Source organism: Bos taurus, chromosome 25, assembly GCF_002263795.3.
Source record: "Bos taurus isolate L1 Dominette 01449 registration number 42190680 breed Hereford chromosome 25, ARS-UCD2.0, whole genome shotgun sequence".
Classification (NCBI taxonomy): domain Eukaryota; kingdom Metazoa; phylum Chordata; class Mammalia; order Artiodactyla; family Bovidae; genus Bos; species Bos taurus.
Genome location: NC_037352.1, coordinates 22,571,279 through 22,594,280, shown reverse-complemented (window position 1 = coordinate 22,594,280; position 23,002 = coordinate 22,571,279). Strand labels below are relative to the sequence as shown.

Here is a 23,002-nt window from a genome sequence, read left to right as displayed (position 1 = left end):
ACCCACCCTGGACCTTGAGTAATCATTTAGCCTCTCAGAGTTTCTCTTTCCTGCAGGCCAAATTATTGATAATAATTGAGCACTTGATCATTTAGCATAGCATTAGTGTTTTGCTACTCCATTTGCTTAGTTTTGTCCAACGTGTATGTCAAAATAGTATTATTTTGAAGTCCAAAAACCCTTTCATGTCTTTAAATGTTGCCTAGTTTAAGTACAAGCTCATTAGAACTTGAAATTTCTTATTGATTGCTGCAAAATGGCCTCTCATGATTTTTAAGTGACAGAGTAGTTGGAAGACCATCTGGTGCCATGAATCTCAAAATCTGTGGTCCTGGCTGGCACCAAATAGATACCATCTTCAAAGACCCTGAGTGAGCTATTTAAAAGTTCAGACCACCTCCTTGCCTGCTATGGGGAAAACTAGTGGGAATCCCGTACTTTACAGCATGTTTAGCTTTTCTAGCTGGAAATGCTTGACATCTAACGTGGCTTCTGCTCCCCATAGTCCTCCAAAGCCCAAGGACTCTGTAGCTGCCCCCGCGCCCGGGAGGAACAGCAGTCAGGCGGCCCCCGGCCCAAGCCAGGCCCAGGCAGCTGCCGGCTCCCATCAGCTCTCTGTGGGCCCCGCGCACAATTCCGCCGGCCCGAGCCCTCACACTGTGCGCCGAGGTAAGTCCCCGCCACCTTCACTCGTGCTCTTGGGGAGGGACACGCACACCTCCCTGGGTCAGCGTAGCAGTCAGGCTGAGAAGCTCTCCGGCTGATGGTTCCACATCTGTTGTAAAGTGGCAAGCAGAAATACCAGTCGTTAAGGAAAAGAATCCTTAAGGGAAGTGGAAAAACGGGGAGCAGGCAAACAGACCTTTCAGAATATGTTTGAGCTACCAAGCCTGAGAGACAGTCGTTTCTCCAGAAATGCTCCCTGTTTTCCAGGAACCTGGTGTTCCAAGCCCTCACTCTGTTTTCAGAACCACAGCCTCTGTCCCAGCCAGGCTTCCTGGGCCTGGGAGCCCCCAGGCTCTCTGGATTGGGCTCTGGGCCTCTGGGTCCCCATTCACATGTAATCTGACCTGCTCCCACCTGTGCCACTGTGGTCCTCACCCCCGCAGGCAGGGACATGGCTTTTTTTTTTTTTTTTTTTTAATGAAAAATTCTTTAAATTCTATAGTGCTTTACAGTTTTTTCAAAAGTTTTGCACACGTGATTTAATATAATCCCATAATAACACCCCCTTTTTTCCATACCCCTTTCTTGCCCCTCCCCGCATCCCTCTCCCTAGTGGTAACCACTGTTTTGTTCTATGTATCTTTGAGTCTATGTATCTTTGAGTCTGCTGTTTTTTTGTTTTATTCACCACTCCATTGTATCTTAGATTCCATGTAGAAGAGATATCATACAGGATTTCTTTCTGACCTGTTTTGCTCAGCATAATGCCCATCAGGAGGGGGATGGCTTTAAGCCACAAAGCTGAGTGAGTCATCCTGGCTGGAACTCTCCATTCCTTCCATGCAGACCTCCCACCAGGCACCCTGCATGGCCTGGCCACATGGTCTAGGTTGGCCCCTCTGAGCCCAGCTCTTCCCTTGTCCCTTTACTGACTTCAGCCTCACTGGTCCACTCTCTGTTCCTCAGATGCACTAAGCTTACTCCCTCTTTAGAGCTTCTGCACATGTTTTCTCTTCTAGAACATTCTGTCCCACATCTTCACATGGTTCCTTCTTTTTTATTTTATTGGGGTAGGAGCACATGAGATCTACCCTTTTAAATATTTGTGTATAATAGACAGTACTGCACTCTTCAGTGCATAATACAATCCTGTACTGTAGACACAGTGATATACAAGAGATCTCCAGAAGCTGCCTAACATGACTGATACCTTATGCCTGTTGAATACCAGCTCTCCATCACTCCCCGTCTTTACTCCTGCCCCCAGTCCCTGGCAACGCCCATTCCACTCCTGGTTCCAAGAGTTTGACTGTTCTTGATACCTCATGTAAGTGGAATCAGTTAGAATAGGTCTTTCTGTGACTAGGTTGTTTCACTTCGCATCATGTCTTTAAAGTTCATCTGCATTGTTATATATGACAGAATTTCCTACTTTTTGAGGCTATTCCATTTTATATATATACCAACTTTTTTAAAATCCAGTCATCCCTTCTCAGTGTAAGAAAAAAATTTGGAAGTAATTTTTGATGCAAATAAAGTATAGAAGATCCATATCCAATATACTGAATACTAAATTTAAAAAATCAGGAGCCACTTAAAGGGCTGATATCCTGTTCATCATAAAATTGAGATAAAAATTAGTTGTACTAAGAAATACCTTTTCACCTCCTTGGGAAAAATGACCATTTTTCTTTAAAGAAAAAAAAAATCCAGTTATCCATCAATGGGCAATAGATTGTTTCCACATCCTGGCTATTGTGAATCATGCTTCAGTGGACATGGATGTGCAAACAGTCTCTTCAAAATCCTGATTTCAGTTTTTTTGGATAAATACTCAGAAGTGAGATTCTTCAATCAATGTGGTAGTTTTATTTTTAATTTTTTTTAGGAGACTTCATTCTGTTTTCCATAATGGCTGTCAGATCAGATCAGTCACTCAGTCGTGTCCGACTCTTTGCGACCCCATGAATCGAGCACGCCAGGCCTCCCTGTCCATCACCAACTCCCCGAGTTCACCCAGACTCACGTCCATCGAGTCAGTGATGCCATCCAGCCATCTCATCCTCTGTCGTCCCCTTCTCCTCCTGCCCCCAATCCCTCCCAGCATCAGAGTCTTTTCCAATGAGTCAACTCTTCGCATGAGGTGGCCAAAGAACTGGAGTTTCAGCTTTAGCATCATTCCTTCCCAAGAAATCCCAGGGCTGATCTCCTTCAGAATGAACTGGTTGGATCTCCTTGCAGTCCAAGGGACTCTCAAGAGTCTTCTCCAACACCACAGTTCAAAAGCATCAATTCTTTGGCGCTCAGCCTTCTTCACAGTCCAACTCTCACATCCATACATGACCACAGGAAAAACCATAGCCTTGACTAGACGAACCTTTGTTGGCAAAGTAATGTCTCTGCTTTTGAATATGCTATCTAGGTTGGTCATAGCTTTCCTTCCAAGGAGTAAGCGTCTTTTAATTTCATGGCTGCAGTCACCATCTGTAGTGATTTTGGAGCCCAGAAAAATAAAGTCTGACACTGTTTCCACCGTTTCCCCATCTATTTCCCATGAAGCGATGGGACCAGATGCCATGATCTTCGTGTTCTGAATGTTGAGCTTTAAGCCAACTTTTTCACTCTCCACTTTCACTTTCATCAAGAGGCTTTTGAGTTCCTCTTCACTTTCTGCCATAAGGGTGGTGTCATCTGCATATCTGAGGTTATTGATATTTCTCCCAGCAATCTTGATTCCAGCTTGTGTTTCTTCCAGTCCGGCGTTTCTCATGATGTACTCTGCATAGAAGTTAAATAAACAGGGTGACAATATACAGCCTGATGAACTCCTTTTCCTATTTGGAACCAGTCTGTTGTTCCATGTCCAGTTCTAACTGTTGCTTCCTGACCTGCATACAAATTTCTCAAGAGGCAGATCAGGTGTTCTGGTATTCCCATCTCTTTCAGAATTTTCCACAGTTTATTGTGATCCACACAGTCAAAGGCTTTGGCATAGTCAATAAAGCAGAAATAGATGTTTTTCTGGAACTCTCTTGCTTTTTCCATGATCCAGCGGATGTTGGCAATTTGACCTTTGGTTCCTCTGCCTTTTCTAAAACCAGCTTGAACATCAGGAAGTTCATGGTTCACGTATTGCTGAAGCCTGGCTTGGAGAATTTTGAGCATTACTTTACTAGCGTGTGAGATGAGTGCAATTGTGCAGTAGTTTGAGCATTCTCTGGCATAATGGCTGTACTTATCTACATTCCCACCAATAATGTATAAGAGTTCCAGTTTTTCCATATTCTCACCAATGCTTGCTGTCTGTTGTTTTTTGATATTAGCCATTCTAGCAGGTGTGAGGTAATATGTCGTTTTGGTTTTGATTTGCATTTTCCTGATTGTTACAATGTTGAGCACCTTTTCATATGTCTGTTGGCCATTTTTATGTCATCTTTAGAGAAATGCCTAATCAAGTCTTGAGTCTATTTTAAAATCAGGTTATTACTTATTTTGCTGTTGAGTTGTAGGAGTTCTTTATATATTTGGGGAACTAACACCTTTTCAGATACATGATTTTGAAATTTTTCTCCCATTCTGTAAGTCGCCTTTTCATTCTGTCGACTGTTTCTTTTGTTGCTTTACCAAAGCTTAGTAGTTTGATATAATCCCACACATCTATTTTTGCTTTTGTTGCCTATGCATTTGATGTCATATCCATGAAACCACTGCCAACACCAGTGTTATGAAGCTTTCCCCTTGTGTTTTCTTCAAAGAGTTTTACAGTTTCGGGTCTTACATTTAAGTCTTCAGTCCATTTTGAGTTGACCTCTGTGTTTTGTGTAAGATAAGGGTGTCATTTCATTCTTTCACATGTGAGTATCCAGTTTTGCCAGCATCGTCTGTTGGAAAAACTATCCTTTTCCATTGTGTATTCTTGGGACCCTGTTGAAGATCAGTTGGCAGTACAGACACAGATTTATTTCTGTGCTGTCTGTTCTCTCCATGCTTCAGGTCTCAGCTCAAAGACTTCCCCAGTGAACCCTCGCTGACCACCCAGTCTGAACTGAGGCCCACCACTCACACAAGTCATTCTCTTATCACATCACTCTGTTTCTTTCAGAGCCTTTTTCTCCATCTGAAATTTTTAAATTTGTGTTTTAACATATTGCTCGTCTCCCCTCATAGCTCACAGAACTGGGATCTTGCCTGTCTCACGCACTCCTATATTCCTAGTCCTGGTCCTGTGCCTGTTAGAGAGAGGATACTCAAATATGTATGGTTTGGGAGCTAAAGAAGCTTGAATGATTCAGATCTCGGGATGATTTTGCTCTCTTCCCACCATCTGGGACATTTGGCAATGTCTGGAGACTTGGAGCAGTATTGGCATCTAGTGTGTGGAGGACCAAGATGCTGGTAAACATCCTACCATGTGCGAGACAGCCCCCCGCAACACAGAACCATCTAGCTCCACATGTCAGTAATGTCTCTACAAAGAGACATGATTCACTGAAGATGTTTCTAAAGCCAGTTAAATTCCACGTGAACCAGGGCACCCTATGTCTTAACTCCAAACTGCATTTATTGGAGTATGGATGATCTTCAATATAAAATGACATATATATAACAAAATATATTTTTTAATATTAAATTTGATATAACTTTAGACTTAAAGGAGAGTTGCAGAGATAGTGTAGAACATGTACACATAGTCTTCACTGAACCTCTCTTAAATTTTTATACTTTTATGGAACAACTATAGACATCAGAAAATAACACTGAAACAGTGTTATTAGCTGAACTTCAGGCTTTGACCACATTTCCCCAGTTTTTCCAGTAAAGTTCTCTTTCTGTTCCAGTATCAATCCAGAATCCCACATTTTTAAGGTGTACAGTGTGATGATTTAATACATGTATTCACTGTGAAGTTATTACCCCAATCACAAGAGGTTAATATCCAAGATATATAAGAAACTCATACAATTCAATAGCAAAACAGAATATCCCATTTAAAAATGGGCAAAGAGTATATTTCTGAGTTCATTTTCTTGTGTTATCATCTCGGTAACCAAGACTGGGGAAACAATAAATAACAGTTTTGCTATTAAAAAACAGTTTTGCTATTACGGAGGCTCTCCTATAAGCCACCGTCATCTTTGTCTGCATCCTAACTGATGCTCGAGGGAAGTTAGGTCTTTTCTACCTGGATTCCAGGTATAGCCCTGGAAGCGAGGTTGAGATTCCTTCATAGCCCCTTTAGGAGTTTTTCCTGCATCACAGATCTCAGGTTTCCTCACAAGAAGAGTCTGAGCCTTTGTGCACCATCCACCTGCCCTGGCTCAGCCTCCCAGCACCTGCGGGGTGGGCTTAGACGAGGCCTTCCTCCCAGCCTGGCCTCCACGCGGGACTCGGACCTTGTTGTGCTACTCTCGTGCTTTCTCTCCAGATTCCCGCTACACCCTTAAATGTCAGGAATGATCTTTTATTCAGCATGAATTTGTACTTAATATTGTTTAGAACAGAATGCTGGAAATTTTTCTTTTTAAGTTGCTTATGATAACGAGAGTGCAGCTAATGTTCCAGATTCCTTTGTCAGTGGGTTGGTTGTTTCTGTGGGAAAAGATCTTCCCATTTCCAAGGTCAAAAGTTCTATCAAGCCAGCAGAGCAGACTTTATTCCTTTTTTATTCCTGAATTCTGGACCTTATGAGCAGGGAGCCAGGCAGCGTAGGAAGGAAGAAGAGAGAGAAAAAGAGTCCAAGGAGGCCACAGGACATGGTGTGAGCCTCTGCTCTGCTCTGTACTGGCTGTGTGACCCTTTACAAACACTTGACCTCTCTGAGCCTCGGTTTTCTGCACATGAAATGGATATGATAATGCCTGTCTTGCAGTGAGCTTATGAGACTTAAATGAGACAGTCTGTGTAAAGGGCCCAACTTGGTGCCAGTCACGTATTAGGTGAATGATACACCTTCATTTCTTCCCTTTGTTTCCCTCTTCCTTTCTTGCAGGATTAGGAGGATCTCAGCAGAATTTGAAAAAATGCTAAAGTTTCTCCTTTCCACTTATTTCTCCCAACCCCACACCAGCTCCAGACTTGTTTTTTTCTCCTACCCTGCCATCCTTGGTACCCAATTCCCACCCCCAGTGATACTGATCTTAGCTGACGTAGGGAGTAGAGTGATGCAATTCAACTCTTGGAACTGAATCCAAGGCTATCATCCAGATTTATACTTCTATCTAGAATATATCTATTAGCACAAATGATTCTGGAATTTGTAGAATTTCTTTCAATAATAAAAAAATATCATGCCCTCTAGGAGATGATACCTCAGGGCAAGGGGTCCATGGTTACGTACAGGCGGCCCAGTCATGCTTAGAGACCTCCTTAGCTATTCTTGGAGAAGGAAACGGCAACCTACTCCAGTATTCTTGCCTGGAAAATTCCATGGATGGAGAAGCCTGGCAGGCTATAGTCCATGGGGTCGCAAAGAATCGGACACGACGGAGCGAATAATACTTAGCTGGTCTTAAGGTGCTTGACTCCATGTAAGTGGGTCAGCCTCTGTTAACTGAGTTTTCTAATCATTCAGCTTTTAAAATGACAGGTTTTTAAAGACCTATATGTGTACAATGTACTTTTTAAAAAAAAATAGCCTTTTTATTTTGGAATAATTTTAGATTTACAGAAAAGTTGCAAAGGTAGTCTAAGAGTTTCGGTGTACTTCTCACTCACTTTCCCCTATGGTTAACATCTCCCATCACCAGGGTACTTTATCACCAGAGTTGGCTGTGAAACCAACCCTGGTACATTACTACTAACCAAACTCTGTATTTTGTTCAGATCTCACCAATATTTCCTCTACTGGCCCTCTTCTGACCCCAGCTTGATCCCCGACCCCCAGGACAGCATGTAGCATTTAGTCAACACCACCTCTCCTTACCGTTTCTGGACTGTGACAGTTTCTTAGTCTTCCCTTAGTTTTTCGTGGCCTTGACAGTTCTGGGGAGTCCTGGCATTTTGAAGACAGTCTGTCAACTTGCGTGTGTCAGACACTTTTCTCATGGTTAGGCTGAGACTGTGGGGTTGGGCGAGGAGGACCACGGAGGGGGGTGCCCCTGGCTGACATGGGGTTGGGAGTGGGGGCAGGTCCGGATCTCACCTGGCTTACATGGTGAGGTTAAGCTCGGTACCCTGGGCCAGGGGGTGTTGGCCATCCCCAGCGCTCCGCTTCCTGAGAGATGTTTTTCCTTTGCGCAGCTGTTAAAAAACCTGCTCCAGCACCCCCGAAACCAGGAAACCCGCCTCCCGGCCACCCCGGGGGCCAGAGTTCTCCAGGAACATCTCAGCACCCACCCAGCCTGTCGCCAAAGCCGTCCACCCGCAGCCCTTCTCCCCCCACCCAGCCCCCGGGCCAGGCCCCGGGCCAGCCCTGCGCCACGTCGCAGCTCTCGGCACCGCGGAGGTACTCCAGCAGCCTGCCTCCGATCCAAGCCCCCAACCACCCGCCGCCGCAGCCCCCCACGCAGGCCGCATCGCCGTCGGCGCTCACCAAGCCGGGCAGCCAGGGCCCACCGGCGCCCGGTGAGCCTGGACTCGAGCAGTCGTCCCACACCCCTCCCCAGACTCCGACGCCCCCCAGCACTCCGCCCCTCGGAAAACAGAACCCCGGCCAGGCGGTGAGTAACCCCGAGACCGCACAGCCACACGCTGGAACCTTACCGAGACCGAGACCAGTACCAAAGCCAAGGAACCGGCCCAACGTGCCCCCGCCCCCTCATCCTCCCGGCGCGCACGCCGCCGGGGACGGCAACCTCAGCATCGCAGCTCCCACCGCCTCCAAAATAGTCACAGGTAAGTGGGAAATGGATTCAGACAGTTCCCCTTGCCAACTCTACCTTGCTTTATTACTATTCTCCTTCATTTAGGCTTCGATTTTACATCAGGGGTTGGCAAACCAGGACTGCGGGCCAAATCTGGCCCCCAGCTTGTTTTCATAAATAAAGCCTTCCGTTTGTTGACATGTTCTTTCTAGACGCTTCTATGCTAAAACAGCAGAGTTGTGTCGGCCTTTGGAAAGTCCTATACTCCCAGAGCCTTCAGAGTTCCTACCTGGCCCTCAGGTTTGCCAGCCCCTGATGTATAGGGTCACTATGTTTGAGAACCATCTACGTTTACATTTTCTAGGTATAATGACCTCATCCAAGTGGAAGGTATTGTCCAACTCGAGCATGATATTCATTTCTTAGTGAACTCATTAAAATGCTTGTTTTCTTTTCAAGAGTAATTTACAGTAAGTGAAGCATTTCAGGTATAATCTTAAAAACTATGTTTTGTGCTAACTGGATGCTCTCAGCAGGGAGATTTGAGACGCATGAGAATGCCAGCCTTTAATGGCAAAGAACAGAAGAATTGAGATTTCCTTTTAATTCTATGAAAACCTGTTTTAGGTATTGATGATTGTACAGATTTTACCTGTCTCATGGGATATTTTTTATTGGCAGTCTGGAACATAACCATTTATTTAATTGTAATTTTTTTTTTTTAATTTCCATCTCAAGTGCTCCAATTTACTGTTTAAGGATGAGATGGATGGATTTTTTTTTTAATGTTTTTAAAAATGGTAATTAGGAGCTTTGAATAATTTCTTAGAACAGCCTAGTTTTACATTTTCCTAAGTGGAGCTGTTTTTAGAGAAGTAGCTGAAATATATCTCTGGGCCCTCCAGCCATGCTGAATGACATCTCTGCTAAAAATGAGCAAAGGATACATCCCACCCTAAGTGACGAGGGTTAACCGACTAGTTTCTCTATTGATAACTTTTTTCCCCCAGGAATATATTGCGTGATTTACATGTGTTATAAATTGTGAGCTTTTTTTTTCTGATGACACCTCAGCTTTTATTTAAAAAACAAAGCCACATTGGTTTGTTTGTTTGTTTGTTTCCCAATAGATGCCCTTCCTAGCGCCCTCACAGGTGGGGAAGGTTTCCAGGAGTAAGGTCTGTAACCCTCCCCAAGCAGCTTGCCCGCAGCCCCAAATGCTCCTGCTTAGCCATGTTTTGTATACGTGTTTTTGACTTTGTGCTCAAGAGCAGCCGTCCGACCCCCTGCCATCCATTCTCTAGCAGGTAGACATCACTCTTGTTTATATCAGAAGCACTTGGAGCTGCAGTGCTCCAAATTCGAGATGTAGGTGTCAATAGATCTCGAGCCCAATTTCAAGCCGCTCAGATAAGAATACTAAGAAATGTTTCCTTTCTTTTTGGTAAGCTTTTCCCAAGCGTCTGCTCTGCTCAGCGTGATTTCCCTGTCATTGATTGGCTCCTCAGCGTCCAACCAAAGAGAACTGGGGTGCAGTTAGCCCAGAAAATGGCATCCCTTATGTCTTGAGCTTTAATTTTGAATTAACTGCATGGAGCTTCTTAATTTGGTGTTTAAAATTCTCAGGATCCCCCATCCCCTCCAAAAAAGTTCTTTCTCCAAAGATCCCACACTAAATTTCTTTGCATTCTGGCATGCTTACATTTTGCTTTCTTAAACCACATGAGCTTTTTGAAAGGTACTGTGAGGCTCATCTGAATCTAGCCTTTAGGTCCACGCTTGGACAGCATAAGGCTCTTGTCATGTGTCCAACTCAGTTCTAATCAGCTGACCTGAGCCTTAAGCCTTCAGTGGGCTACTTAGAGTTTTCCCAGCTTTGGCCTGAGGAAGACTTCTGTAAAAACCAGAAAGGGAAAACAAGAACTCAATCTTTACAACCAGTGGAGGGCTCAGGTCTTATTCTACCTTCCTGACTCCTGGGTAATGAACCCAGAAGTCTGCAGTTACCCAGTTGGGTGTGGAAATCACAGAGTGAAAAGACTAAACCCTAATTAAGGCTGAGCCTTTTAACACTTTAATTCTTGTGATACATCAGAATTTTATTTCCAGATCTTCCCTTTTCTTTAGAGGAAAGACTACAATCAGAATTGTATCTGCTCTTCACTACCATTGTTATCCGGGTGTTTTTATTCCAGAAACTTATTTTATTGATGTGCTATGACACTGTAATGTTCTGTACTTTAACAACTGTCAGATAAGTGAAATTTGATATTATAAATAACTTTTCCTAGGATATTAGCTAAATATTGTAAAAATCAATCTGTACTTTGAATTCTCCTAACTCAAGAAATTCCAGGTCACCATATCTTTGTTTTACAGAATTAATTTTTAATTTCTTCAAATCCCCTGAATTGCCATTAGAAGTACGTAAAAGGCCAGCATCTAGAATTTACGAATATGCTTGTGTTGATCATGCTGCTGTTAACCAATCTGGAATACAGTCATTGGGTTTTTCAAGAAGAAGAAAATGTTTTAACTTCCCTAGACAGGTAGTCCTTTATTATGAAATCATGTTTTCACTTGGAAAACTCTAGACAGATGAATTCCTGAAAACAGGTTATTCACTGAGAGCATTTAATCTTAAAAACTTATGGCCTGGGGATTAAGATAAGCTCTCAGGAGAGATTCCTGATACCAAACAGGTTTGGCAGTCAATTTCTGGCAGCTCAGCACCAGAGAAAGGAGGGATTCTGCTGTCCTTCTGAATCTCTTCTTAATTGTTAACTCTAGAAAGCAGTAGGAAAAAAGAGCCGTAGGATTTTAGCTTTGCAAGGAAAAGAGTTTACATCTTGCTGTTTTTAAAGTAATAGATTTTAGAGTGTTCTAATCTAAACATTTCATTAAATAATTTAGATGTATGACCTGCCATATTCAGTAAGAACTGAAATTGGAATATTTAATGGTAAGGAAAAGGCACCTGATTGGCCAAAGCATTGTTGCTACTTGATGATCATGTCCGCGCACTAATGCCCGATGTTAACCGTTCACTCTAACCCTGCCTGCTCGCACCCCCACTAACCGTGCATGCACTGAGGGAGGCTGGCTTTGTTCATGCTTGCTGCCAAGGACTGTGAGTACTGTGTTCACACTCCCGTGTCACCGGGCTGGCCTTGTCACCTCCTCAACTTCTAGTCTTTTCTGTTCCGGGCAGGCTTGAGGGGTAGTGAAAAACCACACTAGAACCAGACATGCCTGAATTCGAATTTCAGCTTTCTGTGGAACAGCGGCACCGCATCACCGGGTTGCTCTGTAAAATGGTGACATTTGCGAGAGTAACTATCCAAGGCGTTACAGTAGATAAAATAAGGAAAGGACCTTACAGTTCTTAATATACAGGGGGTCTGAGTCAGTGGTAGCTATTTATTATCATTTTTATCGAGAAAAAATAGATAATCAGAGTTAGGTATTAGATTCGTATGTCACCATTTTAAAGACTCACATGCCCAGATCCAGACATGTCAGGTCTGGAGCCCAGTATTTTGATTCCAATGTGCCACTTGGTAGTGGGTTGAAAAGACAGTGCTCTGGACTAGAAGATACATATATTTTTTTATCGGAGTATAATTGCTTTACAGTGTTGTGTTAGTTTCTGCTGTACAAGAGCATGAATCAATTATATGTATACATATATCCCCTCCGTCTTGAGCCTCCCTTCCACCACCCACCCCCTCACCCACCCTACCACCCCTCTAGGTCATCAGAGAGCCCTGTGCTGAGCTCCCTGTGCAGGAATGGAGTAGAAGATATTCTTAATTTAGTGAGCCTGAAAGTTAATTTAGTAAATCATTCGTCCACTGCACAGTGGTAGAACCAGTCACAATAATTGTATCAAATAGTTGACATTTTGCTGGTTCTCATAGCTTTTGCTTTTTAAAATTAAGCATTTTTTTAATAAAATGAAAGTAACGTATTGGGACTTCCCTTGTGGTTCAATGGTTGAGAATTCACCTTCCAATGTAGGGGGTGCAGGTTCGATCCCTGGCTGGGGAGCTAAGATGCCACAGGCCACAGGTGGCCAAAAAACCAAAATATAAAACAGAAGCAATATTGTAACAAATTCAATAAAGACCATAAAAATGGTCCATACTAAAAAAAAAAAAAAAATTTCCAAAAAAGTAATATATTAAAAAAATAAATATGAATACTAAAGCAAACTGGGAAATTAGAAACAATAAGAAATCACCCTTCCATAATTGAAGAAGTCCACTATTCATATTTTATTTTTTCCTTCTAGTTTTTTTTTCCTAAAAGGCAAAGGGATGCATGATCATAATTGTTTGGCATATACAGAGTTTGATTTTACGTTTTTATTTTACTTTACATCATGTGCTCTTTCTTATATTATGATACAATTTTTATAACTTTATATGATATGCTATTTCCCATGTTATAATGTAGTTTTTCAGTGACTACATGATATTTCATTAAGCAGATGTTTTATTGCTCACAGTTGGACATGTAAGTGGCTTCTGCTTGTAGTTGCATTTTATTTTTAATAAGTGGATGTCAGGATCATGTCAAGATAAACATCCAGTGAGACCAGAACAGGCGCTCTCCTTTGACTGAAATAATAAAAAGTTGACTCAAAGTCGCTTGCAGATGAGTAAGCCTCTCCCAGCCCTAGAAAACTGATGAGGATTATAAGGAAGTCATTTCCTCAGACTCTAGCTTAGAGAAGGGTTTAATGGTTGAGAGGGGGGTGGTTCACCCTGCACTTGTGCCTGAAATGTTTAATTTCAGGTTTGTGTTTGGACCCCTTAACGTGTCAGAGTGGCTATCAGAATAACCTTGGCCTTTCTGAAGGGTAGGCTTACCACCTAAATCACTACTAAATATTGTTGGCGTGACAGACTTCCTAGGACCGTACCCTAACTGTAGAATGCCAGTTCCCACCCTCAGAAGGCCCACCCTTCGATGTGTGTGTGCGTGCTCAGTATCTCAGTCGTGTCCAACTCTTTGAAGCCCCATGGACTGTAGCCCACCAGGCTCCTCTGTTCGTGGAACTGGAGGATCCAGGGTATGTTAGCCAGAGCCCCAGAGCAATGGTGAACCACATGGCATTCTACCAGCAAGCAGAGGCTGTGACTTGGCCCTCTTGCTCAGCCTTCTTATAATACTTTTCATATGAACTTAACTCCAAGAAATATGCTCAAAGACCAGCCCATCTTGGAGTGCGTATAATGAAAAATGATGCCTTGTGTAAGTAAATCCATAGCCAGAAAGTTTTGAAGATGTTTTTTTAAAAAACATTGAAGGGCTCCTATAGGCATCTTCCTAAAAGAACCTTTATCTCCTTTGCAAATAATGAGCCAAAAGTCTTTAAGTCACTAAAGGGACTAGTGACACTTTAAGTCACTAAAATGAGGCCAAGAGTCTAAGCCTCAAGCCATTATCTGCTCAGGTGCTGTCTTCTCTCCCAGGCCCCTCTTCCAGGGGCATCTAGACTCCTCTAGGGAGGTGGAGAGGCCTTCTGCAAATTAAGAACCAGGCTCCAGAGCCCAGCTGGTCTGGCTTAGCTCCTCCTTCCAGTGCTGGCTGTGTCCCCTGGATCAGAGAGCCGAGCCCCGCCCAAGACTCCCCCCTTGCTTGTCTTATGGCGGTGCCAGTGCCGCCTTGGGGTGATTTCACGAGGGTTCAGTGTGATGCTGTGATGTGGTGACGTGTGTGGCGCACTCAGCACCACACCTGGAAAGTAGCAGCTGCTCAGTAGCTTCGGCCACTGGGATAAAAATCTGTCTCTTTCTGAAAGCTGGCTCTGCACACATGCCGTGATTCTTACTGCTTTTTGTGTGTAAACAGATTTGTAGTTTTCTTTCAAGAAATGGTTCATATAAAAGTGAGATGGGAGAAATCCACCAGCCTCAGGCAAACCAGGCAATGTGAAGTAAAGGAATTTCCTCTATGTCCCACCACACATTTTTCTTCTAAGTATGTAAGTAATGTGTGTTCATCATAAATAGCTAGAGAAATTCAGAAAAGTCAAGTCCAGAAATTATTGGTGATGTTAAAAAAAGAAAAAGAAGAAAAATAACAAGTTTGTACTCTGAAAAGGATCTGTTACTGATAGTGTTACGTTTACATGTAAATAGATACTGATCAGTAGAAATCTAACTCATATGCACACTCCCTTTGCATCATGCATGTCAGTTCCATGGTTCTGTGTAAAGTCTATGAGCCAGGGAGCGGCACTGGCTGATTGTCCCATCTGTCTTGCTGGGTTGGGATAATGGTAAAGGGGTTGAATGTGCATTGAGTTTCTTGTATCAGTGTTGTCTTCAAGACATGGCCACTTCTTTACATGAGGCTGTCGGCAAAGAGGATTAGAAAGATGGCTGGACTAGATGACTTTTTATCTATTCTTCTGTCCAGACAGACACAAACAGCCACAATGTTTATTGCATATCTGCTATTAACTCATCACTGTTCTGGGCACCAAGGACGCACTGTAAGTAGGACAGACGTGGTCCCTGCCCTCGTTGACCTTCATTCTGCTGAGGACAAATCTGAGATATTGTATTCTGTGTACATAGACACCCTTTCCTGTACCTTTAGACAGTGCCGTTCAGCACACTCAGTTGACGTTACGATTACCATAAGACCTGAGCTATCTGAAATGACACGCAGCACCTCAACTCTTTGACACCTTGGCATCTCCATAAATTCGGATATTCACCTGAGTTATGGTGCATAGCAAATCTCAAGGGATGGTCTGCCAACCCAGGAGTGACTGAGAGAAAAGGGACACCCCAGGAAGTAAGTAGATCTCACACCTCAGAGCTGTAGGGATGTGTCAGAGCAGGAGTCTCAAAGAAGTGAGCCTCTCAGGATACAATTGCATTTGCCAGTTCTGCCTATGTGGATCAGGAGTGGCTAAAACAGAAGTACTGTTTAGTACTAGTTTAGTACTATTTTAGTACTGTTGAAAGCAGCTTCTAGCAAGGGCATACTGCACCACAGCCAGTACAGAAAAGCAGCTCTAAGCATAACAGGAAAACCCCACCACACGTCCCCCCTGCCGCCCCACCACCCACTTCCTGCTCCCTACATGACTAGCTCTAACCTGGCAAAAGGAAACTACAACACATCTAAACATCTCCCGCCTCTCTTCCACTGCCCTAAAATCCCTAACAAGGCTCATCATTTGCTAGAATTCACATCTACTAGAGAAACAAGTTTTTCAAGACCAGAAGGCCTGTCTCCCCAACTTGGCCATGGGCTTCAACTAAAGCTGTGTCTGACTTGTTCACTATTGCGTCCTCACAGCTAGAATGTGGTAGGTGCTGAGCAAGTATTTGTTCATGATGAAGGAATCTGAGACCCACCATCTCTCTAGGAAGAGGGCTGTGATTGGTTCAGGTGTCCTGTGAGCAATCATGGCTTGAGGACCATGTATTTGCCATCTCACTGAAGGAGTTCCAGCCATTGTAATAAGACACGAAAAAGGAATTGGAGGTGTATAAGTCTTAGAAACGGGCTTCCCAGGTGGTGCTAGTGGTAAAGAACCCACCTGCCAGTGCAGGAGATGTAAGAGACACGGGTTCAATCCTTGGGTCAGGAAATCCCTTGAAGGAGGGCATGGCAACCCACTCCAGGATTCTTGCCTGGAGAGTCCCATGGACAGAGGAGCCTGGTGAGCTACAATCCACAGGGTCGCACAGAGTCGGACATGACTGAAGCAATTTAGCACGTGCTTGCACAAGTATTAGAAATAGATGTGAAAATTAATATTTGTAGGAGATTTGGTGCTCTGCCTCAGTGATTGCCAGCCAGGGGTGATTGTGCCATCCCACCCTCTCCCCAAGGACATTTGGCAGTGACTAGAGATATCTTTGGTTGTCAGCTGCGGGAAGGAGAGCTGTGTGCCATTAGCATCTCATGGGTTAAGGGCAGGGATGCTGCTGCTCAGCATCCTACAGTGCATAAGACAGCCCCACACCCAGGGTGATCTGGCCCCACATGTCACTAATGCCGAGGTTGAGGCCACAGCATTCATTAGTATCAGGAGGAAACTCACCAGCCTCAGAGGAGGGAGCCCTTTCCAGCGAAGCTCAGCCCTTCCCGCAGCCCAGATGTTGTCAGCAGATTTCAGTTAATGCTTTACAGCTATTGGTAGGAATAAGGTCTCTCTTCCTCAGTCACAGCAAGCAGATCCTCCAAGGGTTGTATCTCTGAGGATTGCCGTGGGCTCCCAGAAAGGACCACCAGAGCCAGGTGGTCTGTGCCACGTGGCTGTCCCTGGGGTCTCCAAGGCTTGACTCAACTTCTTAGGGCTAATGGTGCCTGCAGTAGGGGAGTGTGCGTGCATGGGCTGACCCTCAAACTCTCCAGCTTCTCTCCTTCTCAGAGAACCTCGGTGGCCTCTTGGGCATTTCCACACCATTGATACCATGTCTCCTCATGTTTTTGTCCAGACGCCAATTCTAGGGTTTCAGAACCGCTTCGCAGCATCTTTCCTGAAATGCATTCAGACTCAGCCAGCAAAGACCTGCCCGGCCGCATTCTGTTGGATATGGACAATGATACAGAAAGCACCGCCCTGTGAAGAAAGCCACGCCCCACCCTTGACCCCTTCCGCCCTGGCGAGTGGAGCAGGGGCAGGCAGATGTTAATCTTCATAGACCAAACAGTGAGAAGCTTTCAGTGAAGGGGAAGAAGATAGGCCTCACCATGCTGGACGTGGCCTTCTCACAGCCCCAGGAGAGAGCAGAGGCTGACACTTAAAGCTGGATGACCTGTGTCTTGAAGAAGTTGGCTTTCTTTACATGGGAAAGAATCATGCCAAAAAAAATTTTTTTTCTTTTTTAAAGAGAGATACCTACAGTGGAAGGTGTATCATTGCCGAGACATGTGTTGGAAGCTTTTGTCTCTGCTGTTCACACAGGCAGCACCATGGGCAACTTGGAATGAACAAAGAGCCATGCATTAACACTCTATTTAATGAAGTACATCCATTATGCTCACCTACTTCCTGCTGCTTGGACTTTGCTTCTCATCTATCACAAGGGAGTTTCCTCTCCTTCAGACATGCTGCAGAATCATTTTGTATGAAGTATGGTCTGTGTCTCCCCGACCCCTCAGAACCACGAGCATTGGGGGTGACTGCTGGATCCGTCACCTCAGCAAACTGGATCGCCTTGTGCCTTGTTGGATTGCCAGAATGTAGACAGAAATGTACTGTTCTTTTTTTTTTTAAACAATGTAATTGCTACTTGATAAGGACCGAACGTTACTCTAGTTTCATGTTTAATTTGAATTAAATATATTCTGTGGTTTATATGAAAACTATCATTCTTGCAGGCAAAACTGTGGATTGTGTGTGTGCATGTGTCATCTGTCACTTAACTACAGAGAACTGTGGATGGGGGACTTCCCTGGCAGTCCAGTGGTTAGGAGCCTGTGCTTCCACTGGAGGAGGCGTGGATTCCGTCCCTGGTCAGGGAAACTGAGATCTCACACATCAAAAAAATTTTTTAAATTAAAAAAAAGACTTGTGGATGGGACAGCCGAAAGTCTTAACTGTGAACGTAGAAGTTTGAAAGGGTCAAGAGCAAGGTCACAGAAGTGAGACCCGCCCCCAGGGCACCCAGAGACCTCCCAGACTGGTTCTCTCTCATTGAATGTTCCAGGGGCTGGGCTCTTCCTTTGCTCTTCTTACCAATCCTGATTCTTTTTCTTGTCTGGAGACACTTGTCCAGCGACACTTAGACACTTGGAGGCCAACTCTCAGTATCTCAGCCCCGCAGGCTCAGTGCAGGAGGCAGAGCCATTCATTAGCTTCCAGGGAAATCCCTCTTCTAGTGACCGGAAAGCACTTCTTTCCCAGGATTGAAATAACCTGGGAAGAGTGGATGCGGGACTGGAGCAAAGTGAGGCCGATTGGCTGGACACCTATTGTGTTGGTAGTGCCTCCCTGTGGCCCAGATTTGGCATCGTCTCTTGGGACACAGGCTGCCATGCTGGCTGCCCCAAGTGGCTCCACTGATAGAATCCATGACCCGACCCCTGCTCAGAAGCCACTGGACCTCCTTCCCCTGTTGTCGTTGTTTTTCAGTTGCTCAGTCATGTCCGACTCTTTGCAACCCCATGGACTACAGCACACCAGGCTTCCCTGCCCTTCACTATCTCCAGGAACTTGCTCAAACTCATGTCCATTGGATCAGTGGTGGCCATCCAACCAATCTCATCCTCTGTCACCCCCTTCTCCTGCCTTCAGTCTTTCCCAGCATCAGGGTCTTTCCCAATAAGTCGGCTCTTCGCATCAGGTGGCCAAAGACTGGGGCTTCAGCTTCAGCATCAGTCCTTCCAATGAATATTTAGGACTGATTTCCTTTAGGATTGACTAGTTTGATCTCCTTGCAGTCCAAGAGACTCTCAAGAGTCTTCTCCAGCACCACAGTTATATGAATTGACTGAAACTTAACTTGCAAAAGACAATCACTTTTTTCTCTTAACTCAAAGTTTAACTCCCTGCACTTTTAAATTACATTGAAAATATGTACCTGTAAACCTGTTTACCCCCTATCTTAAATTTGTGTTTACTGAAGGCTCACTCTTTCCTTCCTCATACACCACCTCTGTTCTTTTTCTCTGCTCCCTCCCATCCCTGTTTAGCACTATAGTAAAAAACCTCTAGAGAAAGCAAAGGTCTCCGTGTGTTGATATGTTGCTCCTAAGTATTGACCCCCTCTCCAAGAAGCTCAGCCATCCAGTCAGGCATCTCTGCACACCTTGGAGATACTTCTTCCAGAATGCCTGAACTCACACTCCAGAGGGAGCTGGGATGCGGTGCTTGCCCAGGAGACGGTGTGGGTGCCTGGGGAGGAGGAAGGGCCATGGCAAACATTCTCCCCAGAATGTATGCTGAGGTTTGTTATTTGAACAAAATGATTCTGAAATACACCAAACCCTACCTCTTTACTTTAGGAACAGTGTTCACGTTTCCCTCTCCAGTTGTTTGTAGCTATCACCCTACCACAGTGGCTCCCATCTAAAGAAAGATGAAGCTTGCTTGCCCCTGTGTGTGTCAGCAGCCGCTGTCCTTCCTGAATGGCCGAGTTATGGTGTGGGACGTGCTGGCTCAGCTTGTAGTCAGAGCTGTCATTGCATCACCACGGGAGCACCTCCAAGGTGCTGCAGAGACAGAATCACCCCTGTGTGGGGGGCAGGGGTCGCCATGTGACTGTCACCTTGCCCAGGGTATACTACACATGACAAGAGTCTTTTCACCATACCCACCATCAGAGAGGTGGAGAGGTCTGTAATACAAACTCACATGGCCTTCCCTGACCATCACGGGAGGTGCTGGGATCTGCCCTTCAAACTGTTCCCTTCCCTTCTCCATACAAATATTCCTCATGGCAGCGTCAGTCCTGGGTGCCCAGGCCTTCTGTTCCTGCTTCCCTGCCCACAGCGACACCAGAGTCAAGGACCTGGGCCTCTCACCATGCACCCCTTGCAGGCAGCACCCATCTGCCTGTTCTTGGTCTAGCCCTTTGGAGGCTACAGGGGGTCAGGGTGTACCCTGGTTACCTTGATTGTACTGGGCTCTACCCTGTGAATTCCCTACAGGTCAGAAGCACGTGGAATGACTGAATCCCTGAACCTGTTTAATACCCTGGTTCCCTTGGGGGCTCCGTGGAGCCCCTTGGTCCCCTTCTTGGGGCTTCAGCTTCCAGTACTGTCCTGAGCCCAGTGAGTCCTTAAAGTGCTCATATTTGCAGGACTTAAGACAAACCCTCTTTCTAGTTTCTCTACCTGTGGTCTAGTCCCACCATTCTGCCACCTGCACCCTGAGCCTGATGGTCTGTGAGTGCATTTCAGAGCCCTAAGTAGTCTCTGACTCACAGTATAGGGTCTTGCATGAGACCGGGCGGCACACCACCGACAGATATTTCTAGACCAAAGGCATCCATTTTGCTAATAGCCTAGTGATGGAGCTGAAGATAAAGATCTGTGAACATGGTGAGGCCACTGGCTCTGATGCAACCAAAAGGCAAAAAGCGCTTCAAACTGCCTGAGTTGCCAGCTTAGGGAAAAGGCATGAAGTGGTGCAGAGTTGAGGCACCTTCTCTGGCATCACTTTTAGAGGTGTCTCTGCAGTTCACTCTCCCATTAACCCATCTCCATCACTGAGGCCATTCTGCATTTCTTGCCCTGGTACCCTCACCACAAATTCTCCCCCCTCCCCCGCCTCACCTTTATTTTTTATTGTTTTTTTGCCTGAACTTTGTAGGGTTTGTCTCTGTTGCTTGCAAGCAAATGACTCCTACTTGATACACTCTTCAAAAGAGAGTGTAGCACTACATGCTATAATACAACCAGAGATGATATCTCATCACCCCAGCCGGCAGAGGCTGCCCTCTTCTGCTCACTCTCTGGCACGTAGCTGTACAAACCCCTGGCAACCCCACAGGCAAGCTCTCCCCACATCACCCCACCCTTCTTATCCACACAGGTATCCATAAATGGTACACACTGTCAGGTATCGCTGAGCAACAAATGACCACTAACTTAAGCAGCTTAGAACAATGCACGTTTATTATCTCATTGTTTCTGTGGGTCACAAGTCCAGACAGAACTTAGCTAGCCCCTCTGCCTGGGTCTCACAAGGCTGCAGTCAAGGGTCACGTGGGTCTGGGGTGTCATCTGGAGGTCCGACTGGGGAAGGACCCACTCCTAAGCTCCCTCGGGATGTTGTCAGAAGTCACGTGCTTGTGCTTGTAGGACCACAGGTCTGAGAGCCTATGCTGATTGCTGACCGTGATCTAAGTGCTGCCTGCAGTTCTGATCATATGGGCTTCCGCAGGGAGGCTGCTACTTCAAGTCAACAAGGAGACCCCTAGAGTGAGTCTGCTGGCAAGACCGTGTCTGCGTGCTGTAATGCAATCCCAGACAGCATCTCATCACCCCTGCCATACTGTGTTGGTTAGAAGCCAATCACAGGCTCTGTCCACACTCAAGGGGAGGGGATTACACAAGAGCAAGACACCAGGAGGTGGGGATCACTGAGGGTCACCTTGGGGTCTACCCATCACCTACGTCAAAATGTCACCACAAATGACCCATCAGGATATACTTGAGCCAAATATATTTTGAGAAGAACAAAAACAAAAATTCATCAGAATTCTGTTTTTACCTTCTGTATTTGTATTTGAATGCAGTTTTCATACATATCAATAAATTATATTTGGATGACCCAAAGTGTTTTTCATGTTATTTCATGGTAGAAACAGAATTCTTGCTTTCACCTAAGGATGTTTCGAATTGAAGCTGTGTCTTATAATGATTTCTATGTCTTCTTTAGGTGAATACCATGGGCTTACTCTTCCATACACTGACCTAGACCCTGGGGAACCAAGCTGAGCCACACAAACGTAGTCTTGGCCTGCAGGAAGCTTGCAAACAGATACCTGGCAGCAGGGAGAGGCTGGGGGATGGGGAGGGGTGGACCATGGAAACACACGGGAGGAAGGTCCCTGTTGGTAGAGAGAGGAGTGGAGAAGTGGGCTCTCCAGGTGCTAGGAATGGCCTGTGAGGTGAGAGATAGCTCAGAAGTAGAGGGGGAGGTGGGCCACGGGCAAGGAGTGAGCCTGGCGAGGGAAGCAGGAGCTGGGGGTGTGAAGGGCCTTAGAGTCAACCGGGGAGCAGCGGGCTGTGGATGGAGGAGCAGAGTGACTGTCGGATTTGTACTTTAGATCCTTGTGGCTGTGGTGCTTGTTGGGAACAGCATTGTGGTGAGTCAAGCAGAAAGGCCCAAGCTAAGGCAGAACTTGGGACGTGCAGCCGATCCCCTGATTTTCTTATGGCACAAGATTCCAGGGCACCAACTCAGGTCTGTTTCCCAGAGGTCATAGAAAGGTGCAAACTTCACAGTGGGAAAACCTTTGGGGACCAGCTATTTCTTCACCCAAAGCCATCAACAGTGAAAGGCAGGAGACAGAAGGCAGGTCCCATTCCTTCTGCTTGGAAGATGAGCCGGGGAAGAGTTCACCCAGCCCAGGAGATGTGTTTCCTGGAGGGCTGGGAGTCTCTGCTTGTCTCACCTTTTGGATTTGGCTGTTGATGTTACTTGATGGACAGAAAGAGTAAATGACTGCCTTTTGAGACAAGGAAGCCTTTACCCTTCTCTCTTTTTCCAGCTTCTAACCTTCATTCCCTTGTAAGAAGGGCTAGGGACTTCCCTGGTGGTCCAATGGTTGCGAATCCACCTTGTAATACAGGGGACTCAGATCCGATCCCTGGAAACTAAGCTCCCACATGCCACGGAGCGTCTAATACCCTGTGCTACAACTACTGAGCCTGCAACCACAAACTAGAGAGTTCATGCACCTCAAGGAAAGATCCCGCGTGGCGGAATGAAGATCCCACCTGCTGAAACTCAGATCCAATGCCGTAAATAAATAGATAGATAAAAATCAATAAAGGAAGGGCTGAATACTATGTTGAAGATGGCCCATTAACAGCTTTGACACCTA

General features: G+C 45.3%; 1 protein-coding gene and 1 long non-coding RNA gene across 8 annotated transcripts in view; one reads left to right on the top strand and one right to left on the bottom strand.

Moving 5' to 3' along the window:
- ARHGAP17 (Rho GTPase activating protein 17) overlaps nt 1-17,802 on the top strand; it is a 100,083-nt gene extending 82,281 nt beyond the window's left edge. For 3 of the 7 annotated variants that reach the window (XM_024985188.2, XM_024985185.2, XM_059881578.1), the window contains 3 exons: nt 506-669; nt 7,906-8,499; nt 16,940-17,802. In XM_024985188.2, the coding sequence (XP_024840956.1) occupies nt 506-669; nt 7,906-8,499; nt 16,940-17,070 (889 nt within the window). In that variant the 3' untranslated portion in view covers nt 17,071-17,802. Of the gene's footprint in view, nt 1-505; nt 670-7,905; nt 8,500-9,598; nt 9,647-11,381; nt 11,431-16,939 lie in introns of all 7 variants that reach the window. The other 4 variants (XR_003032573.2, XR_003032574.2, XM_024985186.2 and 1 more) reach the window with 4 other exon arrangements.
- On the bottom strand, nt 659-8,287 carry LOC112444290 (uncharacterized). Its single transcript, XR_003032576.2, has 4 exons — nt 8,198-8,287; nt 7,808-7,905; nt 7,589-7,657; nt 659-775 (listed from the first exon to the last, which is right to left on the bottom strand). It is a non-coding gene; the product is annotated as an uncharacterized lncRNA (long non-coding RNA).
- Nucleotides 17,803-23,002: the final 5,200 nt, after the last annotated feature.